The sequence below is a fragment of the Vicugna pacos genome, chromosome 6, assembly GCF_048564905.1.
Source record: "Vicugna pacos chromosome 6, VicPac4, whole genome shotgun sequence".
Taxonomy (NCBI): Eukaryota; Metazoa; Chordata; class Mammalia; order Artiodactyla; family Camelidae; genus Vicugna; species Vicugna pacos.
This window is the reverse complement of record NC_132992.1, coordinates 88,089,729-88,111,500: the sequence shown is the minus strand read 5'-3', so window position 1 is coordinate 88,111,500 and position 21,772 is coordinate 88,089,729. Positions and strand designations below refer to the sequence as shown.

At 36.2% G+C, this 21,772-nt stretch overlaps 1 protein-coding gene across 2 annotated transcripts in view; it reads left to right on the top strand.

Moving 5' to 3' along the window:
• Positions 1–21,772, top strand: part of ATG2B (autophagy related 2B) — a 59,186-nt gene that overhangs the window by 19,045 nt on the left and 18,369 nt on the right. For both annotated transcript variants that reach the window (XM_006213904.4, XM_072963672.1), the window contains exons 10-29: positions 33–138; positions 838–1,099; positions 2,540–2,690; positions 3,356–3,448; positions 3,588–3,776; positions 5,556–5,829; positions 7,355–7,457; positions 9,126–9,321; positions 9,583–9,725; positions 14,093–14,250; positions 14,645–14,817; positions 15,295–15,445; positions 16,432–16,631; positions 16,800–16,880; positions 18,060–18,166; positions 18,423–18,515; positions 19,103–19,173; positions 19,558–19,634; positions 19,907–20,077; positions 21,361–21,502. In XM_006213904.4, the coding sequence (XP_006213966.2) occupies positions 33–138; positions 838–1,099; positions 2,540–2,690; positions 3,356–3,448; positions 3,588–3,776; positions 5,556–5,829; positions 7,355–7,457; positions 9,126–9,321; positions 9,583–9,725; positions 14,093–14,250; positions 14,645–14,817; positions 15,295–15,445; positions 16,432–16,631; positions 16,800–16,880; positions 18,060–18,166; positions 18,423–18,515; positions 19,103–19,173; positions 19,558–19,634; positions 19,907–20,077; positions 21,361–21,502 (2,941 nt within the window). The remainder of the gene's footprint in view (positions 1–32; positions 139–837; positions 1,100–2,539; positions 2,691–3,355; positions 3,449–3,587; positions 3,777–5,555; positions 5,830–7,354; positions 7,458–9,125; positions 9,322–9,582; positions 9,726–14,092; positions 14,251–14,644; positions 14,818–15,294; positions 15,446–16,431; positions 16,632–16,799; positions 16,881–18,059; positions 18,167–18,422; positions 18,516–19,102; positions 19,174–19,557; positions 19,635–19,906; positions 20,078–21,360; positions 21,503–21,772) is intronic.

The following is a 21,772-nucleotide window of genomic DNA, read 5'->3' as shown; positions in this document are numbered from 1 at the left end:
TTTATTAATGTGCTTAAAAAATTGTTTTATAGCTTCAGCCAACTTGGGGAGATTTCATTGATCATCATAAAGAACAGCCAGTAAGAGGGTCAGCATTACCATCCAACCTAGTTCACCCAGCATCTTTACAGAAGACTTGTAAGTAAAAAAACACATTTGTTGATAGTTTTCACTGGTATTTTTTAAAAACTTGAAAAAAAGTTACTTTTGAAGAATGCCGTTGTACTGATTCTTTTCTTTTTCTTCATAAAATTTCCTTTGGTCTAGGCCATTTAATAATGTTTAGAAAGAAAATGAAGCATTGTTGAATAATTCACTGTGAAGTGTTTTAGAATAGTTGCCTATTTATTGTATTCTTTGTGTGTTTAAATACTTAAAATATTTTTATTATAAAGTATAGCATAAGTTTCATATTATTGTTGCCATTCAGGAGTCTTAATCAACTATCTGATTTTTGTTTCACTGTTTACACTTCCCTTAAGAGAGAACCTCAGTTTTCTTTTCTGAAAAATTTAGTTGAAGTAGACACAAAGCTTAAAGGAAATTTGGTCAGCGGCTTTTGGTTAATCGCTGACTTTTTCTAGGACAGTTTTATTAATGCAGAAGTTTTGTTCATATGTTTCCCTGTGTAACATATTTTTTTGTACTTCAATTATCAAGGATCCAGGATGTAAAATGCAGAACGATTACAGTTTATTTTACTTATTTCATTGATTCAAACTGTTGTGTGATCACCTGTAATGTGATCACACATTAGTAATTGTTTTATACTTTTGATGTAATGGGTTGTTTCAAGTATTAAATTTTATGTATATAATTTGAACACATGTATTTCAGCTCTCCCGTCTAGATCTGTGTCAGTGGATGAATCCAGGCCTGAACTTATTTTTAGACTAGCTGTGGGAACTTTTTCAGTCTCTGTGCTTCACATCGATCCTTTATCTCCACCTGAAACGTCACTGAACCTTAATCCGTTGACATCTATGGCGATAGCTTTCTTTACTTGCATAGAAAAGATTGATCCAGCAGGATTTTCAACAGAAGATTTTAAGTCTTTCCGAGCGGTATTTGCAGAAGCTTGCTCGCATGATCACCTTAGGTAAACTCCTGTATTTGTTAATGATCCTTGGAAAAGAACCAAATATGGACTTTTCACTTATCCATCTACCCATCTCCATTTGTTTTTCTAATTCATGTTTTATTTGTAAATGAGTGGAATGAGGTTTTCTTGCAGTACTGCAAGGATGTTTACCATAGAATGTCTCATTCAGGTTATTTGGCATGTGAAACATTCAGATATAAGATCTAGGTAATCTGGAGTTTTCTAATTATCTTTTCTTTAGTTCCCTGCCCTGCTTTTGTCAAGTTTCTTTGGCCATATTTTGCCATCATTCTCCACTGACACCATTATGATCATAAAAATGGTTCTTATTGTCACTGGCTTAGCAGAGATGGCGGTGGTGAGAATAGAATGAACTAATGAAAAGGGACTTTGAAGTGATTCATATGCCACTGCCCGTGGGGCAGGAAGTGATACCTGAGCTTGAATGCTACATTTTCAACTTCCACTTAAAAAAAAAGAATCAAAGCTGTTGAAATAGTTACCGATCTTTTCATGGGTTGAGTCCTAATAGATGAAGAGATAATTAAATTTATAAGTATGTATAATATTGTTACTGTGCAAGTGGTATTTTAATGAGACTGACCTATAAATTCTCCAGTCATATTTTATATAATGACTGAGGCTCATATGTTAATATTTTTAGAAAATATTTTGGGCTTGTGTTTTAACTTTAAATTCTTTGAAGCATTAAAATTAATATGCAAAGTAACTTTTATATCTAGCATATCTAGCAAAAGAAACTATAGGTTAGGACCATAATATTTATAATAAAACTGCAAAAATATTTTTTCCTTCCCGTTTTTGACAAGGTTTCAAGTATCTGCCAGTAGGAAATACAACAGAAGTAACAAAAACTAGATACAGAACTTCATTTGTGTTCTACTGACTGAAGTTTTTAAGATATTGCATGATTCCTCTAGATAGTTGAAAAAAACTATTACATATATTTTACGGATTTGAAAGGCTTTATCCACTGCAGTGTAAATTTTTAAATGTATTAAGAGGGAAGGGCAGTGTTGGGAAACATATCTTGGATAATTTCCTGTCAACAGGTCTGATTTCTTTTTTTTTTTTTAATTTATCTTTAATTTTTAAAAATGTTGTTGAAGAGGGAGGTGATTAGGTTTGTTTATTTTTGATGGAGTTACTGGGGATTGAACCTAGAACCTCGTGCATACTAGGCATGCTCTCTACCACTGAGCTATATATCCTTCCCCCAGATCTGATTTCTTTCTCTTACATCAGGGAATGGGAAATTTGAAGCATCTTTCTGGTTAATATCCTTAAGAATATTAATTATTACTAACAATTTGAACTTGTCAGAACAGGTGGGTATTAACATGTGTACTATGCTTTGAGACATTGTTTAATCTAGAAGTGTATGGATACTCTTAATTGCTGTGTTTTTTATAATAGATTTATAGGTACTGGCATCAAAGTGTCCTATGAACAAAGGCAAAGATCATCTTCCCGCTATTTCAGTACTGATATGTCCATTGGGCAGATGGAACTTTTGGAGTGCCTGTTTCCGACTGATTTTCATTCTGTTCCTCCTCACTATACAGAGGTAAATGCTAGATGCTTTCCTTTTGGGATTATTCTTTAAATCTGTCTTACTTTTTATGAATTGTATGAATAGCAATGATTTTCTTAAAAAAGACATAAGAAGAAGTTTTCTGTGCATGTTTGCATTTATATTTTGTTGAAATAGATTTTTAATTATGGCATTCAAAGGGATTATAAGAGTGAGTCACATTTTTAGAGTTGACTTGTTTTATGGGACAAATGACTTCGTTTCACTAATTTTCCAAGCACTGTTAATTTCAGAAGAGCTCTGTTATTCAGCACATGTTTACTGAATGCCTGCTGTGTGCTAAGTTCATTTATTATTAATCTGATTTTTTTCCTATCCTGAAAGTGGGTCCTTGAGAAACTTTTTGAAGCTATCGAAATAACATTTTTATTGCTATTGCTTTGCCCTTGTGTCTTATTTTATGTTCAAAGGGCTTTATGTGAACCCACATAACATTTTGCAGATGTGATACTAATATCACAGAAGTTAACTGACTTATCTAAGATACATTGCTAGTAAATAACTAACAATGAGACTTAACCCAGATTTTCTGACTTCAAAAAGCTCTTCCCACCATTATATTAGTTCTTCTATTAATTGATGTGATTAATTATAGGTTAATATTGTACATTTAATTTATCTTCTTCTTTGTTTTTAAGCTTTTAATGTTCCATTCCAAAGAACGAACTGATTCCCACCCTCCTGTGTGTCTTCAGCTTCATTATAAGCATTCTGAGAATAAAGGACCCCAGGTAAGAGATCTTTTTGTGTGATTACTATCTGTAAATTTTCATCTGATATATATTTTATCACAATCACAAAGTTTTAATTTAATTTTATAGAATTGCTCGTTATCATATTAATACTTTCTTTCTTTTTTTTCTTTTTAAGAGTAATCAAGCAAGACTTAGTTCTGTTCCTCAGAAGGCAGAATTACAAATTAAATTAAACCCAGTATTTTGTGAGCTGGATATCAGTATTGTGGACAGGTTAAATTCTTTGCTTCAACCCCAAAAACTTACTACAGTGGAGATGATGGCATCTCACATGTATACGTCATATAATAAGCACATTAGTCTGGTAAGTATTTAAAAAGTTGCGACTACTAATCATAATTATAGCCAGTTAATAGGCATACTGGGCTGATTTCTGAACTTAATGGCTATTCTTAATGGGTTAAATAGCATATGTTATTAAAACAGCATTATTTGTAATAAAAGATGGAGACATCTTGTATATCTAGATAGTAGACTAGGTAAATAGGTTGTGCTATTATACTGAGTGAAATTTTATGCTGCCGTTGTAAACGATGGTTTTGAAGATGGTACAACACATGAAGAAGGCTCATGAAGAAGTATTGCGTGAGAAAGTAGAATGTATTATTCCACATAAATTATTACAACTGTGTAAATAAAATTGTATATAGGGAAAGAATGGCTGGAAATACACCATTAGATAAGTTTCGCCTGTTTTTGTTCTTCAAATAGGTAACACTGACTATTTTAGGGTGGTAGTGGAATTAGATTTTCTTTTCTGTGTTTATCTGAATTTTATGAACTGTGACAGTAATATCTTCACAAAACTGTATCTATTCACACATGTAATAAAGTACTTGAATCTCCTTTAAAGCGTAGCCCATATAATGTAGGATATACTTTTGAAAATGGGAACATAATTTATCATATTGTGTTAGCATCACATTATATCACTTTTACTTAGACCTGGTGCCTGGTGTTTTTTCTAAAAGCAAATCAAGTAAGTCAGGTTTGCAAGATGTCTGCTAAGAATTTTACAGTCGGCACAGACAGAGACAACTTGGCTAAAAAGAAAAGGGAAAAGATATTTTACTACGTATTTGCCTCTCCCTTAATTAGTGGTGGGTGTTCATATTAAATCAACAGTCTTTAATTTTTTACTATCAACAACTGCTAGTTCTTTTAAATTCTGTGGAGCTAGTGTCTATATCTACTGTGAGCCATAGATGTGTTAGGATGATGATTTAATCTCTTGAGTTATTTTTGCTGAGAGTAGGGGTTAGTACTGGAAAGTCAAATAGGGGAAAGAAAGAATATGTTTGTTAAAAATCCAGGTGTTAGCATAGAAAGGGACCTTTCTAATTTAGGAAGTTAAAGACTGATCCATGAAATTGAGGCATGTTATCACCTACACTATACTCTGGACTAAATCTTTATAAGTTACAGTACATTTTAGAGAAAAAATAGAAACAGACTTTAATCTGAAGGGCGTGTTCTTTGGCCCTTTTATTGTAAGAGGGCTTTAAGTAAATGGTGCATACGTGTTTTGGTTTCTAAGAGTTATTTGATGGGATCATACCCTTAGGTTGGATGGGAGCTCAGAGTGAATCACTTAGGGAGTATTTGTTTAGAACTTGTGCTGTGCCAGGCCTGGGCCTAGTCCTGGAAATAGAGATGAGTCAAGGATGGGTCTTTGCGCTTGGCATAATTCTGATTTCACATTGAAGTCTATAAAGTAGCATATTAATGGATAAATCCTTCAAATTGCATTTATTTTATTATAGTGATTTTTAACCATATTGAGTTTGTTGATAAGCTAATTCTTTTTTAGTCTAGTAGGATGTGTGTACATCTGTAGCACCTGTGTTCAGTTTTATGCGAAGGTGTAACTTGCCAATAGTTCTGACTTTCGTCAACACTGTTGCATTATAAAACTTCATTATGCTGAATTAACATGGTAGTAGTTAATACGAATTGTATTTTAATGCATTATCCTTAAAGAAGAAGCAGTGATTATATATATTGTGATGTTGAAAACCAGTGTCGTTTATGTTTATTTGTGTAACTTAACATCTTGGCATATTTTTGATATTTTGTGTTTTAGCATAAAGCTTTCGCTGAAGTATTTCTAGATGATTCACATAATCCTGCAAATTGTCGGATATCAGTACAAGTTGCCACACCAGCATTGAACCTTTCTGTTCGCTTCCCAATACCTGATCTTCGATCAGATCAAGAGAGAGGACCATGGTTTAAGAAATCACTTCAGAAGGAGATTCTTCATTTAGCATTCACAGATCTAGAATTTAAGACTGAATTCATAGGAGGATCAACCCCTGAACAAGTTAAATTGGAGCTTACCTTTAGAGAACTAGTCGGTAAGGTTGAACGTGCCTGTAGAAGAGTCAGACTAGAAATGACTGTTACCAAAACTTACATTAAGAAAAAGTGTAACAGTCCCCAAATGCAATAAACTTAAAGACATATATTAGAAAACAAGAGTAACAACTTTTTTTCCCCAGTATTGTATACGTATGTATAATATAGGTCAGTTTTTTAGAAGGAACTACGATCCATGATGACTCACTTAGATAATATAGTGCTTTAGCCTACATTTTAATACTGCCTACCACTTACATGTTGTAAGACTAATAGTAGCCAGAATTTACTGAGTGCCACTCTGTGTTTGCTATGTGCTGAGCATTTCTCACATATTATCTTGTTTCCTTTAATCATCATAGTTATGATAAGCTTATTATTTCCAGTTACTGTTGGTTTTTGTCTCTTTTTTTTATTTTTTGGAGGGAGGGTAATTAGGTTTATTTATTTATTACTATTATTTTTAATGGGGGAACTGGGGATTGAACCCAGGACCTTGTACATGCACTCCATCACTGAGCTATACCCTCCCCATCCCTATTACTTTCATTTTTTATAACTGAGGACTCTTACTGACTTCTGAAGAGGTGCCTTCCAGCGTCACATAGTAGTAAGTGTCAGAATCAAGATTCAAACCCAAGCCTGAACTACAGCTTGAGCTTTCAACCATCATACTAGTCTCTAGTGACTTTTCTTTGTAAAATGTGTCACGTTTTCCTGTATTACTCTGCTTTCGTCAGCTAATGAAGACAGTATACAGACTTAGAGTGAACCCAGTCTGTGAGGAACTCTGGAGGATCCTGACTTTTTCTGTTTTTCCTAAGCAGCCCTCCTCTGCCTACCCACCCAGCCCCTCTCTGCCACCACTGCTACATCCCCCTGCCACCACACCCCCCTCTGCTCACCTCCTTCTCTGGGAATAGGCTGCAGTTTCCCTTCCCTTGTTCTTGTTGAGTTTTACGTATCTATAGACATTTAAAGTTGACTTGCCAATTATGACTTCATGAAAAGGCCTTTAGGGTTATCTGGAGCCTTCCCTTGTCTCTAGTGATAAGAAACTCACTATTCTAGTGGAAAGCCATTCTTTGTAAAATGGAATGAAAAAACATGTATGGGGTTATTGTGAAGAGATAATTCTTACAGTGCTTGGTACAAAATAGACATTTAAGAAATGTAGTTATTATCCCTATGTTTCTAGATTAAATGCATAAAATTCTATGAAGAAGAATCACTAGGTGGCACTCAGTACGTGGTAGCTGCTACATTTAATATGTCATGATGATTGCACTGTACACATTAAGGCTTTGAGTTCAAATAGCAAAATGCTAGCATCTTTAATTTATCTGCTCATCCTGTCTCCTCACGTGCACATGTGCAGCAGGAACAAATGAGTAAATTCTGCAGAAGTCAGTGTTGCATCATGTCCCTGATTTAGAGGATCTTTGTTCCTCTAAGGAGGAAAGTACCTTTTCTGTTACCATTTGAGAAGAAATGAATTTCAGTTAATCAATCTGGCTTTATTAGGGTCATTCCAGGAAGGTAAAGGAGAACCATCTGTTAAGTTTTTCCACGTGGCTAGTGGAGGAGATGGAGATACAACGTCGTCAGATGACTTTGACTGGCCACGGTGAGTGCGCAAACGTCTATGGTACATACGTTTAATGGGATTTTCCTTTCAAAAATAAGTTGCTATAGTTTTTTTTGTGTGTGGGGGCTTTTTTTTGTTTTGTTTTGTTTTTTTTACTATTTTGGCTATTAAATTTAAGCTAAAAATATTCAGCCTTGATGAGAGAACCCAAAGAAGATGGAAAAATTAAATTAAAAAAATATATTGAATACTACTTTGTCAAAGGTGTCTGTTAGATACTGACAGGAATGGAAGTATAAAATGTGTTCTGTGGCCTCAGGTTACCGAGCCTAATTGATGGACAAAAGAATCATTAACCATTTTAAAAATAGTGCATTTTTAAAAAGGGCTTTAGTGGAAGAGATACCATGTAGCACCATCTGGTTAACCGTCAAATGAATCTTATAGTCAGTGATTGTTTTAGGAAAGTGTTTTCAGGTCTGGGGCGCTTTTGTAAAACACTCATCTTGGGCACCACCTTAAGATTCTGAGACAGAGCCTGGGCATCAGTGTAGTTTAAAAGCTATAGCAGGTGATCCCAGTGTGCAGTTGGACTTAGAGCAGCACGGCTTCAGAGGAGTCTTAGGGAGGAGAAATCATTCTTTAAATCAAATTATCCTGATAGTGGGCTTGGGTTATATTTAAAAGAACTTAGTTTTCTCTGAATAATGATCCTTTATTATGTTGAAAACTGAGTACGTGAAGTCTCTCTAAGAATTAAAGCGATCTTTTTTGTGCCATTTTTTTTACCTGCCTTCTTTTACAGCCCTGCCCCCTATGTATCAGACTATTAGATGCCTGGGTAGGCATTATCAGTGCATGCCTGATAGTGAGCAGGAGTTTAGAGCCTGAGTTTTCATCATAAGAAACAGACCTATTTCAATTAAGTAGTTTGAAAGCACGATTTACATTAGGATATCTATAGATTAGGAGACAGGTTTTTAGTTTATAAATAGAAACAACTGGCACCACCTGCTTAGGGGGAAAAAGCTGTTGTAGATGCAGCACAGCTGCTGTGTTTGAGAATGCCATGCCTCCTCGTGACAGCGGGCTGATGTGATAAAAAGGAGACCACCGAGCCCTGTGCTAGTGTTGAGCCGCGGAGGATTCGGGAAGGAATGGCGTTTCTGTGGCACACAAGCTAGTGTCATCAGAGGCTCCTGATATTTTGGGTTTGTAGCCACAGAAGACCACCAGTAACACAAGCCTATTGAAATTCCTGAGGGAAAAGACGGCTTTGCTGTTCTGAATAGATTCCCTAGTCAACCCCTCCTTTTTTCCACTCGGACAATTTATATAATGTGAGGTTTCTCAGGTATGCAAGTATTCCATCATAGTCGAACAGATGGCATGTAGGTGAATTTGGCTTACTGATAATATATAGAATTCTTAGGTAAAATTTGCTGGCTGTTAATGAAATTTTAAAATAACCCTTTTATTCTCAAAAGATCAGATTTTCAGTTAGCCAAGTATAAAATGTTAATGTTCCTTTTTTTACTTGTTGCATCAATTCCACACTTTTAAATTTACAGCAGTAAACATAACTAGACTACAAATTCGACTCCTATCACCAATGACTTAATCAGTGGGCTTTGTATTAGTTTGTATACACGTTAGTTTTGCAGTTTACACTTAGATCTTGATTTTTAAAATGGTCTCTGTTATCAGAATTGTACTGAAAGTAAACCCACCAGCCATGCATTCCATTTTGGAGAGAATAGCAGCTGAGGAGGAAGAAGAAAGTGATGGCCACTATCAGGAGGAAGAGGAGGGAGGCGCTCATTCGCTGAAAGATGTTTGTGACCTGAGAAGACCAGCCCCGTCTCCCTTTTCTTCTCGTAGAGTAATGTTCGAAAATGAACAGGTAAAATGAAAAGTGAGCAAGCAACAAAGGAATTACCTTCTGTCAGATAGCAATGGTTTTAATCCTTTATCTTTAAGTAAAATACATTGTATATTGTTTTTGTTAGGTTTTTAGTTCCAAGATTAAATAATGTCTGTTTCTCCCTTGGTTAAAAGTTACATGCTTATTTAGTTGCTCACTTAGTTGTATGGGTAGAGCAAGAAGATAAATACAAAATGGTTATTTGATGCATTGTTTCTGCACTAAACTGTTATGTTTTAGATGGTGATGCCAGGAGACCCTGTAGAAATGACAGAGTTTCAGGATAAAGCAATCAGCAATTCTCACTATGTGCTGGAACTTACGTTACCTAATATTCATATAACACTACCTAATAAAAGCTTTTATGAGAAGCTTTATAATAGGTGAGTTTAAACACGTTTAGTTGAATCTTTGGGATCAGACTTCTCTTCCTAACTGCCTCCCTGTCGCCCTACCTCCCTGCTTTCCCTCTTGCCCCTTTTCTTCCCTTGCAACAGTATTACTGTCAGCTCAGTGTACTTGGTGCGGTGTTTACCGTAGAACTGTTACTGTCACGGTGGGCTGTTTCCTGACCAGTGTGCCTGGTAACTGGGTTACTGATGGGTGAGGTGTTTATTCCTGTCACCCTCAGTTGGCTAGTTGCCCCCTGTCACCTTACCACAGGATATTGAGAAAATACGTCTTCTTCGGGTGCAGTGACATGAAAAGAGTCGGGAGGTACTTGTAATAGAGGACCAACGGGTACTAGTGTAGAGTCCGAGTCCTGGAGTCTTTGTACAAGGAGCATCCCTTCTCAGAGTTAAACGGAAGCATCTGGTTAGAAGTAGAAACTCTAACTTGTAAACTTGTGTATAAAACTGAAGTTTATTACGTGTAAGCACCTTGAAACATATACCAAGCAAATATGTTGAAATAAATGGCATTCTAGGATTGGAAGGTCGTAGACTCTTGGCCGGCTCACCCAGTCCCTGTAAGCTCAGTTTCCTCATCTGTAACATAGAGATGATACTTGTACGGGTCTCAGTGGGTTGTTGGGAGCATTGAATGATGTACATGTGGAAGGTTCTGAGAGCAGTGCCTGGTGTGCAGTAAGCACTCAGGAGTCATCTGTTATGGCTATCATTCCACCCACTCTGGCGTACCTGAGGGGTGGTCATGTGGGTTTCTAGAAAAAGATGTCCTTAGTGTCTGTCATCCCTTGCTTGCTTCCCACATGCAAGCAAATTATCTAAATTTTTGTTAATCTTCAGAAACTCCAAACTGTTGTTTCTGCTGTAGATTTACTTGGTATTCAGTAACCCTGGCCCTTTATTCCTTAACTGTTAATAATAAGCTCTGGGTCTCCTCACTGGCTGCCAGTGAGCGGGACTGTCATCCTTGGAATGAGGAAGTTAAGTTTCAGAAAGATCCACTTAGTTCAGTTGTCTTGAAGATGTGAGTCACAGGGCAGTCCACTGAGGCGTGGGAAGGAAGTGTTAGTACTTCTATTTAACTTCAAAAAATCTGCTTTTAAAATTTATATTTTTATGTTTGCTTTATAATATAACATAAGTAGTAACATATAACTTATAAATTCACATTGGAAGGCTTTCACAATTCTTTTTTTAAACTGTTGGGAGTTACACATGATCTGAAGTTTGGAAACCATGACCTCTAAGGACTACTCTCCTTATTTTATAGTTGAGCAGTGTCTGCTGAGAACTAACAAATGTGCAGGGCTAACAGGGAAATGACACTAGTGCAAGGTCCAGCCAGAGGTTAATCCATTTCTTTCTCCTTCTGCATTGATTGAGCAGGTGGCTGTTGGTTAAACTGGGATATCAGAATAGTAATACGTACTTTAAATATTCCGTTTATGAATATATGTTCATTAACCGCTTCTTTCTTAAATGCAGGACAAGGCCTTTCTTTGATTATGAGCCGCTGGTTAGCGTTTTTGTTTACTGTATGTCCAGAAGGCTTTGTCTAAAATTTTCAGTTTCACTTCCTTTAGAGTGGACTGAAAAAATAGTTTCAAAGCAGCCTGAGTGCAGAATCCTTCCAAGTGTTTTAGGCTTTTTTTCACTGAAGCCTGTATACTTAAGTCACCAGCACAATATTGAATTAAACTGTACTTATAGTGACATACAGGTGGGATGAACAGATTTGAAACCAAACACAGCCGACCTTTGGTGACTGTACAAAACATCATTTAGCTGGTGGGAGATGTAGTTCTCAGGTGTGCTGCAGCGTTCTGCCAGAGCTGGCAGTTCGCATGTGAGGGACATCAGTGGTATGGCGGGTGAGGGAGCTTAAGTCGGAACTGGAGAGTATCTGTTCGTCTGGGGAGCTGCTAAAGAGAGTTTCTGTTCTTTCTTACTCTGCTCACTTCTCTGTCTCTGGGCCCCTAGAATTACAGAAATACTGTAGTGTTCCCCCATCCTGTGGATCATATAAATCACATATCTAAGTTGCTCAGGGTGTGAATTCTTTGCCCCTTATTTGGCTTTTTTTTATTTTAAAAATTTTCAGACATTCTCAAACTTACAGAAAAATTTGCAAATACAGTTCCAAGAGCTTTCTTTCCTTGAACCATTTGAGAGTAAGTTGCCGGCTTAATGTCCCTTTAGCCTTGAGGACTTGAGTATTTCTCACAAACAGGGACATTCTTCTACATAACCATAATTCAGCCATCAAAATGAGAGAATTAATACTATATGTTACTGTCTAATCCTCAGATCCCATTCAAGTTTTGCTAAATGCCTCAATATTATATATAAAATTTAAAAATATCTTTTTGAGCAGGAGTTATAATCAACTCTGCTTTTACTTCATACATGTAAAATACTGTTTTTTTCCTTTAGTGACTTGGTCAACTGGCTCTTTTTAGAAAGATAGCCCCAGGTACAGGAGGATTTTTTTCTATGTCAAAAATCTTTCAGAATAGAATATTAAAAAGTATTCTAACTGGTTTTATTAAATCACATATTTATTGAGCATCTATTATGTTTCAGGCTCGCAGCCACAGAATCATGGTGCTGTGTCCTAAAATATCTTAAGTGTTTTCTTCCTTGATATTAGAGACATCATTCAACATTTTATAATAATAATCGTGTCAAAACTGTGTTTAGGCCAAAATACAAATAAAGAAAACATAGTAGAATCATTTGAAACTTACATTTACAGGTCACATATCATGAGCTCCAGGCTTTGTTTAAAGTAATAGTTTTTCTTTAACCTATGAAGGTAAGAGAATGGTTGTAGGGAATAAGGTAAAGAAAAATTTCCTAAGAAACTTCTTCGTTTTCACTATTTATTCATACAGGAGTTTAGACTAAGATCTGGGTTTAGACTCTTGTTTCTTTGTCCTGTGAGTAACATGTGCAAGAGGTGGTGGGCCGCATGAGTACAGTTCCGGGCGTCACTGTCAGTGTGTCTGAGATGAGACGTGCTTCTGCCCCGTGTCCCTGGTATTCCTCACCCAGTGATGCTTCCAAAAAGAGACCTTTTAGGTGGGGATTACAATCTACTGAGAGTTACAGTACTCAGTCCTGGTTTATACTTTCTAGGGCCTCAGAAGCTCGGGAATTGGCCCGGGAAGTCCCTAGACAAGTGGCTTCTCACAGGAAGGGGCCTGGGCTGCATCATTGCTTGGCACCTTGATTGGTATTCGCACTAGGCTTTACGATGAGTCTGTGCTTTTGGCAGTCCTTCCCTGTGAGTCATCCACTGGTCCTGCCCTCAAACCTGCAGTGCCTGCAGCGTGACAGCCACTGTGCTAGGCACATACAAAGATGACAAAAACACGAATCCCTCTCTGAGGGGCTACAGTCTAGGGAGGGGAAACAAAAAAAATAGCGTAGCGATGATTGAATTATGTATGTGAAGGATATGCTATGGGTCCAAACCTAACAAAAGTCTTTGTAGAGGACATTGGAAAGTCTGAGCCTTCATGGCAACATAAGAGATGGGTGGTGGGGATGGGGCATCTGAGTAGTGACGAGTATTTCTTTGGAAAAGTAGGATGTGGTGGTAGCCTAGCTTGACGTGTATCCCCTCGTTAATCACCAGTGTTGACTTGACTGTTCCACTAGTTAGAAGGGGTTCCTCTCTCTCTTCCCTGTTCTACACACATTGCTCATCTCACGCAGACTTCCCAGTGAAGCTGTGCTTTCTGTTGAAGAATGAAAAAGCACGTATCCCTAGGGAAAGTGAGAAATGGTAGAGAACTCAGCTGGGAGCTGGAAGTTACCTGGGCTCTGGTCCCAGTTCTCCCACTGATTAGCTGTATGACCTTGGACAGATCACTTAACCTTTCGGAGACAGTTTCTTCAGGTGTAAAGTGAGAATAATAATTCTCCCTCGGCTGCCCCATGGGATTGAGGAGAGTCAGATGAGACAATGTGTAATCTGCTACAGTTTACAGAGGGCTCTCATACACGTGAACAGTCTTCCTTTTGTTCTTTTATGGGTTTCTATTTTTAATAAACTTCCTCCTTTAAAGTGCGTTTGAATGTGTGTAATTTGGACTCAGGTAGACACTAACTGTACGGATTCCTTTCTCCCTGCCTTGCAGTATAGCCATATCAGTTATTTTTCCATTGAGAGAATATAATTGATGCTTTAAAAAAAGTCTTTTGTAGAATCTAATTTCCATTTCACCATTGAGAAAAAATGTATGATTCATGTGACTTCTTAAAGGGATATTCTTTAGTTTATCTTCAGCTGAACCAGGAGTTATGTATTTATTTTTCAACTTCTGTCTTTATAGGATCTTTAATGATTTGCTGCTTTGGGAACCAACAGCTCCTTCACCAGTAGAGACATTTGAAAATATCTCATACGGTATTGGGCTTTCAGTAGCCAGTCAGCTGATTAATACCTTCAGCAAAGATAGTTTTAGTCCATTTAAATCTACAGTTCACTATGGTAACGTATTTTAAATTTCTTCTGAATTAAATGCCTGGTTTATCAGTAAACAAAGTAGTAACCTTTTACATTGATGGATTTAAAATTTTTCTTTGATGTTTTCCACTTTTAACTATGTTTTATAATACCTTTTAGTAAGTTACAGTATTTCCCCACTTCTAGATGTTTATTAAGAATTTTATTAATGTTATTTTTATAATGATAGTATATACATTGCCTGAAGTTCAGTGGTGAAGAGAAAAACATAGAAAGTACATTTTTATAGTATGTCAGATCCTTTGTAAAAATAATGAGATTGTAAAATAAATAAATATTCTTGTGATAATGTTCAAATTTGAATGCTGTTTTAGTAAGCTGATAGAAGAGCTGTAATTGTGACGTTTGTTTCTCATAGATGAGGAGAGTGGATCTGAGGAGGAGACTCTGCAGTATTTTTCTACTGTTGATCACAATTATCGTTCCCGTAGGAAAAAAAAACTAGACTCTCAGAACAAGAACTCACAGAGTTTTCTCTCGGTCCTTCTGAGTATTAATCATGGATTGATGGCAGTGTTTACAGATGTAAAGGTAAAGATTTATAAATCCAAAATGATTTTTCAAGTGTGTCTTATTTTAAGTCTACCGCAATACCCACGTCTAGTAATTGAGGCAGTTAGAGGCTGTTTCAGTGATGATGAAGGTCAGTTTTCTGATGCATACCACAATGACAGCACCTTTGGAAATTTAGCTTTCATTGCAGATCAAAAGGCAAACATTACATGGACCTTCTTTTGGAAAACGTGCTGGTTCTACTCCAGAGATGGTAGCTAGTAATTTATCTACAATAAAGGAGGATGAAGTACAGGGATTCATTTGGCAGAAGAGGCCCTGGGGTGCATAGCATTTAATTATTCAGTTTTTAATATGTTGGATGGTTCAGGACTCAGATCACTGTGCTACTATCTGGGAGTACCTCCCAAGCTGAATCAAGAAGGAGCATCTCAAGGGTCATTCTTAATTTTCTGCATTTAATTAATGACTTCTGTGTTCTTCTGATCTTATTAGCAGGATAATGGAGATCTGTTGGAAAACAAACATGGTGAATTCTGGTTAGAATTCAATAGTGGTTCGTTATTTTGCGTGACAAAATATGAAGGTTTTGATGACAAGCACTACATCTGCCTTCATTCTAGCAGCTTCAGTCTCTACCACAAAGGTAGGACAAATGTTAAATATGTGTTTTGTTCACTTCTGGTTAGACATGTTTACATTTTGCTTAATAAAGAAAATCTATTGAGAATAGAACTCTTGATATTAGAAACTATTTTCTGTGGAGTGTTTTGATTCCAGTGGCAAAGTAATAATTATTGTTGATTATAAGTTGACTTTATGTTCTTTTTTGGCAATAACTTTATTGAGATATAATTTACATACCATACAGTTCACCCATTTAAGGTATACATTTTAATGATTTTTAGTATTTCGCAGAGTTATGTAACCATCATCACACTCAACTGTAGAACATTTCATCACCCCCAAAGGACAGTCTGTACCCTTTAGCTATAAACCGCCACAGCCCTCCAGTGCCTGCTAGCCCTAAAACCACTGATCTACTCTGAGTCTCTATGGATTTGCATATTCTGGCTGTTTCATATAAATGGACTCATACACTAAAAGGTCTTTTGTGGCTGGTACCTTTCATTTAGGATGATGTTTTTAAGGTTCATACAAATGTATCAGTGTTTTATTGCCAAGTAATATTCCATTTTAGGGATTATACCATGTTGTATTACCCATTGATCAGTTGATGGGACTTTACATTCTTCATTCTCTCTTAAGTGTTATTTCCTTTTAGTAACAGGTAGCAGAATTTACATTCTTTGAGCACATTCCTTGTGTTACTTTGTGAATAGAAATAAGATACTTACACATTCTTAGTGTTTATCAAATTTTATTTAAAGTTAACTTTCCTAGCATTTCAAATCTGTTTTTTTTTTTTAATTGGGTACTGTCAGTCATATCAACATTAGTAGAGAAGAAAGGATTATTAATCCCAAACTGGTTCTTGGTTATTTTGCCTCCAGGATTATGTTTGTGTGTATATTCAATGGAAGTACATGGACTTTTGTTTTGAGTTACAGAAGTTAGTGACTTAATTTCAAATAATCATTTTGTTGTATTTTCACCTTATTGTGGATACAGGCATGGTGGATGGAGCAATTCTTCCTACAGAAACACGACTACCCACTTCAACCCGCCCACATTGGCTGGAACCTACTATTTATTCCTCTGAAGAAGATGGCCTCAGTAGAGCTGCTTCAGATGGTGTTGGAGGAGAGGCTTTGAATATGCTCTCTGTTGCAGTTAAAATATTGTCTGATAAATCAGAGTCCAATACAAAGGTTTGTGTTTTGTACTTTTTATACCATTAAGTACTTGTTGCTGATTTGATTACTAGTTAAAAATGACTGCATAAATGCAGCACATTTATTTTCTTAGAAAAACTTTTCAAGTTTTTGAATTAGAGAGTTATGTAGGTGATACATCTAAGTCTCTGTCGCTCTGTATAGGAATTTCTCATTGCTGTAGGACTGAAAGGAGCCACTCTCCAGCATAGAATGCTTCCTTCTGGGCTTAGCTGGCATGAGCAGGTAAGAGAGCTGTTATGTATGAACTGATTTATCTTTTACTTTATTGGTCTATAATACACATACTGGAAAAGTTAATAATTCATAAATGTTCAGTGCTTATTGGATTTTCATGAAGTAAACACTCCAGTATAAACACTACCTTTTATAGTTAGGAAATAGAACATTATCACCACCCCAGGATATAATTGATTTTTTACCTTAAAGCTTGGTTCCTGAATATCTCGAAAACAATGTTATCTTTTATGTCACTAAAGGGAAGGACTTCTGCGTCCCAGGACCTGTCGAGTGCCTGGCGTAGAGGACAGTGAATGATGTGGTGACTTGCACTACAGCCATCTGCGCTTTAAGTGCCATCATTTTAGAATTATTCCCTGGGCCAGCAACATGCTTTGAGGAATTTATGAGGATTTCTGTAATTAATTTCCAGTGTAATAACTGTATGTGGTTGCTTACCTTTTTCAGAGGAAACTTTGGGTAAGAAGTTAACTCTTCTATATGAGGAGGAAAACTAGCACACTGTGACCCTTGTTCATTTTCCTTAGAAGAGAAACCTTTTCTTTGTGCTGGGAAAATAATAAATTGTTCTAAACTTGAATGTTAGAAACTTTCTGAAACATAAAATACATATATAGAATATATAGAGTCGGGGCTAGAGAGATGGTTAGTCAACTAACTGGTTGTAAGGGAGAGATTTAGCTCACTCTTTTTATTTAGATAGAAATATAGCAGAATAAATGTTGGTGAGAAGGACTGGTTTTCAGACTGAGCCGGCTATAAACTAAGGAAAGAGAACTTCTCCCAACAATGGATTGTATAGAAAACCAGACGGAGAGTTTTAAACAGTCTTTAGCAAAATTTGTTTTTTTCAAGAATTATTCCAAGCAAAGTAATGTTGAAAGTATATTATACATACTTTGTTAGTTTCAGAGGATATGATTTTTCCAAGGTCTCTCTGTAGCATTGCAATTGTTAGATGGGCCTCTTCATTTCAAATTCTAGTTTTGCAAATACTTTTTGAAATGAATTCCTTTAAAATGATTTTTTTCTTCACGCGGTATGATTTTCCACTAAATGGTTGCTTTTTTGTGAGCTATTTTATTTTACATTGATGTTAAGGATATCATATCAAAACTTTTTTTTTCTTCTAAAGCAGGGCATTTTATATTTTTGTGATTATAGATTTTATACTTCTTGAATATTGCTGATGAACCTGTTCTGGGATACAATCCTCCAACTTCATTTACAACCTTCCATGTTCATCTCTGGAGCTGTGCACTTGATTATAGGTTAGTTCATAAATGGAGCAAAATAAAGTTTGATTCTTTAAAATATGTACTAAGTTTTGAAAAAACGTATAATTCAGTAGAGTTAAGGTTCAGAATGCTCTTTAAAGGGAGTTTCTTTTGTTGCAGCAGACTGATGTTCTCTTGTTTCTTTCTTTCTTTTTTTTTTCTGATTGAAGTATAGTTGATTTACAATCTTGTGTTAATTTCTGGTGCACAGCATAGTGATTCATTTTCTCTCGTTTCTTTGTGATATTAGGCCTCTTTATTTGCCAATTCGCTCTCTTCTTACTGTGGAAACATTCAGTGTTTCAAGTAGTGTTTCCTTGGATAAATCATCATCTACTCTCAGGTACCCGCGCAAACTTTATTTACTATACTAAATGCTTACACTGTGTACTAAATGCATCTGTTCCAAATGTACTAACAGAGGTTTATTTAAACCCTTTGATTAAAGTCTCGATCTTCTGTTAAAATCAACATTCTTTTTACTATCAATCATGTCCCTTTATCCAAGTTTTCAGTTTTTCATTCTTAGATGATTTGTCTCATCTCTTATGTTTGTTACTATATTTCATTTTTAGGGAGGAAATTAATTCTTGAGACTGTTAGTTTTCTTTTTAAAACATATATATAAACTTCCCATAACACCTGATACACTTCATTTTCCTAATTTAAACCTTGTGAATTTAAAACTACTGAAAATTTAGAATTAATTTGAGCAGATGATTTAATCTTTCTTCACATCATTAAAACTTTTCTATACCGATAAACAGTGAATTTTAAAGATATGTTACATGATGTAAGTTAGAAACTGCATATGACTTTGACTATATATATATATATATCAGAAAGAATGGTGTGACTAAGTCTATAGTGATCATGTGACATATATTTAAGGTTAGTATTTTAGATCTTGAGTTTATCTTTTTTTTCCAGAATAATCTTGGATGAAGCTGCTTTACACCTGTCTGACAAGTGTAATACTGTCACTATAAATTTGAATAGAGGTGAGAGTTAGAAAACAAAATCTGGTATAGATAAATGCTCTTTTATTTTTTGTATGTGAATATTTTAAAGCATTTTAACTCTGTAATAATGCCAAAGAACTAAGGCTGTTATCAGTTTAAATATTGTAATATCAGTGTGTGATATAAGTAACATTGATGAAATGCATCAAATTATATACTCTGTTTAATATCAAGCAAATTTTATTTCTAACTAAAAATAAACTGTAGGATTTTTGTGGGATGATACTATATTTCCATTACATTATGAGTATTTGCAGGACTACTTGCCATGACTTTTAGAGAAATGCTAGTTTATTAGGTGTTGGTTGGATAAACATTTTTTGAAAGTTAACAGACATTTTATTTTATTTTAAAAAAATTTAGATTATGTTCGTGTGATGGATATGGGGCTTTTGGAATTAACAATAACTGCAGTGAAGTCTGATTCTGATGGAGAGCAAGTAAGTTATTAAAATAAATGGATGTTTTTATTTAAATCTTTTTTATAGAAGACATTAAAAACATACTGAACTTACTGTAAAGTTATTTTTCTGCTTACCTAATTTTGGTCAAAAATAGAGAAAATATTTTATTAAGATTGAGGTATTATAAATATGTATTTCCTGTGACAAGACAAATTATATTTTATTTAATGTAAACCTACATTAAAGTTTTTTTTTCCTCTTGTTTTGGAAAACACTTTTATCCTTTTCTCCCCCTCTGTCCTGTCCAGACTGAGCCGCGCTTTGAATTACACTGTTCGAGTGACGTTGTCCATATCAGAACGTGCTCGGACTCTTGTGCTGCGTTAATGAATCTCATTCAGTACATTGCAAGCTATGGGGACTTACAGGCAGCTCACAAAGCAGACATGAAGCCTGGAGCCCCTCAAAGAAAGATGAAGGTACAGTTGCCAGCATCACTGATTAGAACTCATTCACGCCTGCCCTACTCCAGCCGCATGAGTGACTTGTTTACATCAGGGAGGTCTTCCTGACAGTCGTAGGGTGGGAAGGAAACTTTGAAATATCGTCTCTCTGTTCTTTACTTTCAAAGTGATGGGATCTGGGAAGGTGACTCCGTGAGCCTTTTTGGAAAACTATTCTGCTGTTTGATACTTTTTGTTTCAGAACATTAATCTTCTCAGCCAACATACTTTTTTCCAGGCTTAAGTTATTTTCCTGTGTCCTCAGGGAAGAAAGCATTTATCATGTAGAAGCCTGTTACATGCAGGTTGTATGTAGAAATGCCGTGAGGAAACAGAGGGCAGGCGGTCGAGTTATCACCAGGGCCTGACCTGTATTATATTACCTTCTATGTTTGTTAACCTGCAGTGCTATCCAGAGGTCAGTCTGCTTTCTCACATGTGATTTCCTTTGACCTAGTGCGATAGAAAGTTTAAAAATTATCACCTCTATTTTATAGATGAACAGGTCAAGACCCAGCGAATTTAGGTAATACGCCCTAATTAGTAGCAGGCATAGTAGCAACAATACCCAGATTTTTTGATCCCCTGTTCAGTGCTTTCTTATGCCCCTAGCTGTCACCTGTCTGCCTTCTTTTATGTCCAGATTGAACAGTGTCCAGTTTGTTTAGCATTTTCAGGGCTTTCATTCTTCTTCATGGCCTCTTCTGTGAGCAGAATTCTCAGTCCCCTTAGGTGAACAGAGTTTCCAGTAAGGGTCTGACACACCTCACATTACCTTCTGTTTGGGCTGTCTTACCCCTCAGTTGTGTTACACTTCTGTTTTTGATTCTTTGTTCCTGTTATAGTCTCCCTGATAATGAAGTGATTTATGATACTCTGCTGTTTCTTCTCTTTTTAAAAAGAATCTCTATTTTATTAGAAGTTATTTTAAATGATCCATTTCTCCCCCAGCTTTACTGCAGTTTTTTCACCTTCCTTCTCTCCTGAGGTATTACCTCTTCAAGATTGCAGTTCACTGTGCTGGCCTTGAGTGTTAACACATTTATTTCTGTTTGCCAGTAGTTGCTGGGATAAAAATGATGATACTGAAGACTTAAAATGAAAATGTAGCAGCTGCTGGGTGGAACATAGGAAAATGAATATGTTCTTGTTTCTGGTGTTCTTGTAAAATGTGGTGTACATCGCGGACAACATAAATGCTAAGTGGTTTGCTTCTTAGAGCGTTTTCAGTTGTTTTTAATTAAATTGTTTGGCTGTAGGTAGATTCCAGTGGTCGATCATCCTCACGTGGCCCAGTTCTTCCTGAAGCAGATCAACAGATTTTACGAGATTTGATGAGTGACGCTATGGAGGAAATTGACACACAGGAGGCCGCTTCGTCGGTAAAGCCACAGTCTAACGGTGAGACCGCCAGGATGTTCCCTGGGAGCTGGGAGCTTGTGGTTGAGGCTTACGTTATTTGCGTTCTTACCAGTTCCTCAATAAGTGACTTATTAAAGGAAAGACAAGTCTGAGTTCTGGTGGATGTTTATTATTCAGCTTGTGTTCATTGAGGGTCTAGTAGAGAAGTGACATTGGCCAGACAGAGTGTTGTGGCAGATGCAGAGGAGGCGGGTGACGCAGCATATGTTTTCTGGTAGCTTATGGTTTAGTGAAACAAGTGAGCCCTAA